General features: G+C 52.2%; 1 protein-coding gene across 1 annotated transcript in view; it reads right to left on the bottom strand.

Moving 5' to 3' along the window:
• Nucleotides 1-1,254, bottom strand: part of LOC110521418 (fibroblast growth factor 10-like) — a 37,398-nt gene extending 36,144 nt beyond the window's left edge. The window contains exon 1 of the mRNA XM_021598950.2: nt 250-1,254. Within this exon, the coding sequence (XP_021454625.1) occupies nt 250-607 (358 nt within the window). The 5' untranslated portion in view covers nt 608-1,254. The remainder of the gene's footprint in view (nt 1-249) is intronic.
• Between the last annotated feature and the right edge of the window lie 326 nt (nt 1,255-1,580).

Here is a 1,580-nt window from a genome sequence, read left to right as displayed (position 1 = left end):
GGTTCCCATGAGGTGTGTTACTCCACACTGGGTAATCCCAGTTTACCTAGCAACGCCTCCCGCTCCAAACACAACATAAATAGGAGTGACAGGCTGATACAAACCAGTGAAACCCCTATGAACCACTATAAAAGTAGCAAGATAAGAGAGTTCACACCACCATAAAATATAATATAGTGTCATAGGCATCCCGCCACTCCTCCATCACATAGCAGAGATAGAGAGGGGAGATAGTGCCAGCTTACTCACTTTCAGCGTAGTTTTTCCGTCTGGTGCCGTCCACCTTGCCCGTTTTGTCGATACAGAGAAATAACTTGTTGGCGGAGTAGAGCCGCCGTAGTCGGACATCGCCCTCTAGGTGATTGTAACTGCGTGTGTGCCGCTCCAGTGTCCATGAGCAGTTAATGCCCCTCGCCAGTACTTGGAGGGGCTCATGCTCTACCCCAGGTGGGCAGCCCCCCAGAGCTGTGCCAGCCACCAGGAGCAGGGTGAGGCACAGCAGGCTGAGCGAGGCAGCGCTGGGCAGGGGCGGAAGCCCGGCGTGGGCAGTGCCAATGGCAGCGAGGTCAGGACCGAGTCCGGCGACGGGTGGCATCCATCTGCACATGGTGGATCAGACTCCCAAGGTGCACCTTGCACAGGCAGTAGGCATGCTGGCTGGCTGGAGACCCAGGCTGTGTGGTCCAGTTGAGTGGTCTCTCTCTCTCTCTGAAGGTGGAAAGGGGTGGTGATCAAGCAGGCAGCAGACCCTGTCACTGAGGACCAGTCAGCAGAGCAAAGAGGAACCTGGGCTTCTAACCAGCCCTCTGTCACAGATAACTTTGTCTCTTTACTTGTCTGTCTGATGATAAACTCCTATTTCTCTCTCAGCCTCTATTTACTCACTCTGTCCCTTAAAATTATTTATTTTGTAATTCCATTGCCAAAAGTAATCTGTTATTTTCTGTTGTTTTCCTTGTTCTGTTCCTTTTGGCTTGTGTCCTTCTTTCCAGCTGCAGAGTCAATCAGTGTCCTGTCCTGCGATGTGTGCACCTTGCGATGCTCCTCTCTCCAGCTGGACTGGAATACAGTGCTTGTCTGGCTGAGAATGACTTGAGTGAGGGCGAGTGAGTGACTGTGTGTGAGTGTGTGTAAAAGTGCAATAGGGAGAGCGAGTCACAGAAAGAATGTGTGTGTGTGTGTAGAGAGAGAGGGGAGAGAGAGAGAGAAACAGAGAGGGAGACAGAGGGAGAGAGTGTGTGTATGTCTGTGTATATGTGAGTGAGAGAGGCAGAGTAAGGGGAAGGTAGAGTGAGAGAGAGAGTGAGGGGAAGGGAGAGTGAGAGGGACAGTGTGTGTATGAGGAAGAGAGAAAGAGACAACAGCTACTGAGTGTGAGAGGCAGTCAGTGAGTGAGAGAGGCAGTCAGTGAGTGAGAGAGGCAGTCAGTGAAAGAGGCAGTCAGTGAGTGAGAGAGGCAGTCAGTGAGAGAGGCAGTCAGTGAGTGAGAGAGGCAGTCAGTGAGAGAGGCAGTCAGTCAGTGAGAGAGGCAGTCAGTGAGTGAGAGAGGCAGTCAGTGAGAGAGGCAGTCAGTGAGTGAG

Source organism: Oncorhynchus mykiss, chromosome 30, assembly GCF_013265735.2.
Source record: "Oncorhynchus mykiss isolate Arlee chromosome 30, USDA_OmykA_1.1, whole genome shotgun sequence".
Classification (NCBI taxonomy): domain Eukaryota; kingdom Metazoa; phylum Chordata; class Actinopteri; order Salmoniformes; family Salmonidae; genus Oncorhynchus; species Oncorhynchus mykiss.
The sequence above is the reverse complement of the archived record's forward strand: the minus strand, read 5'-3'. Positions and strand labels throughout refer to the sequence as shown.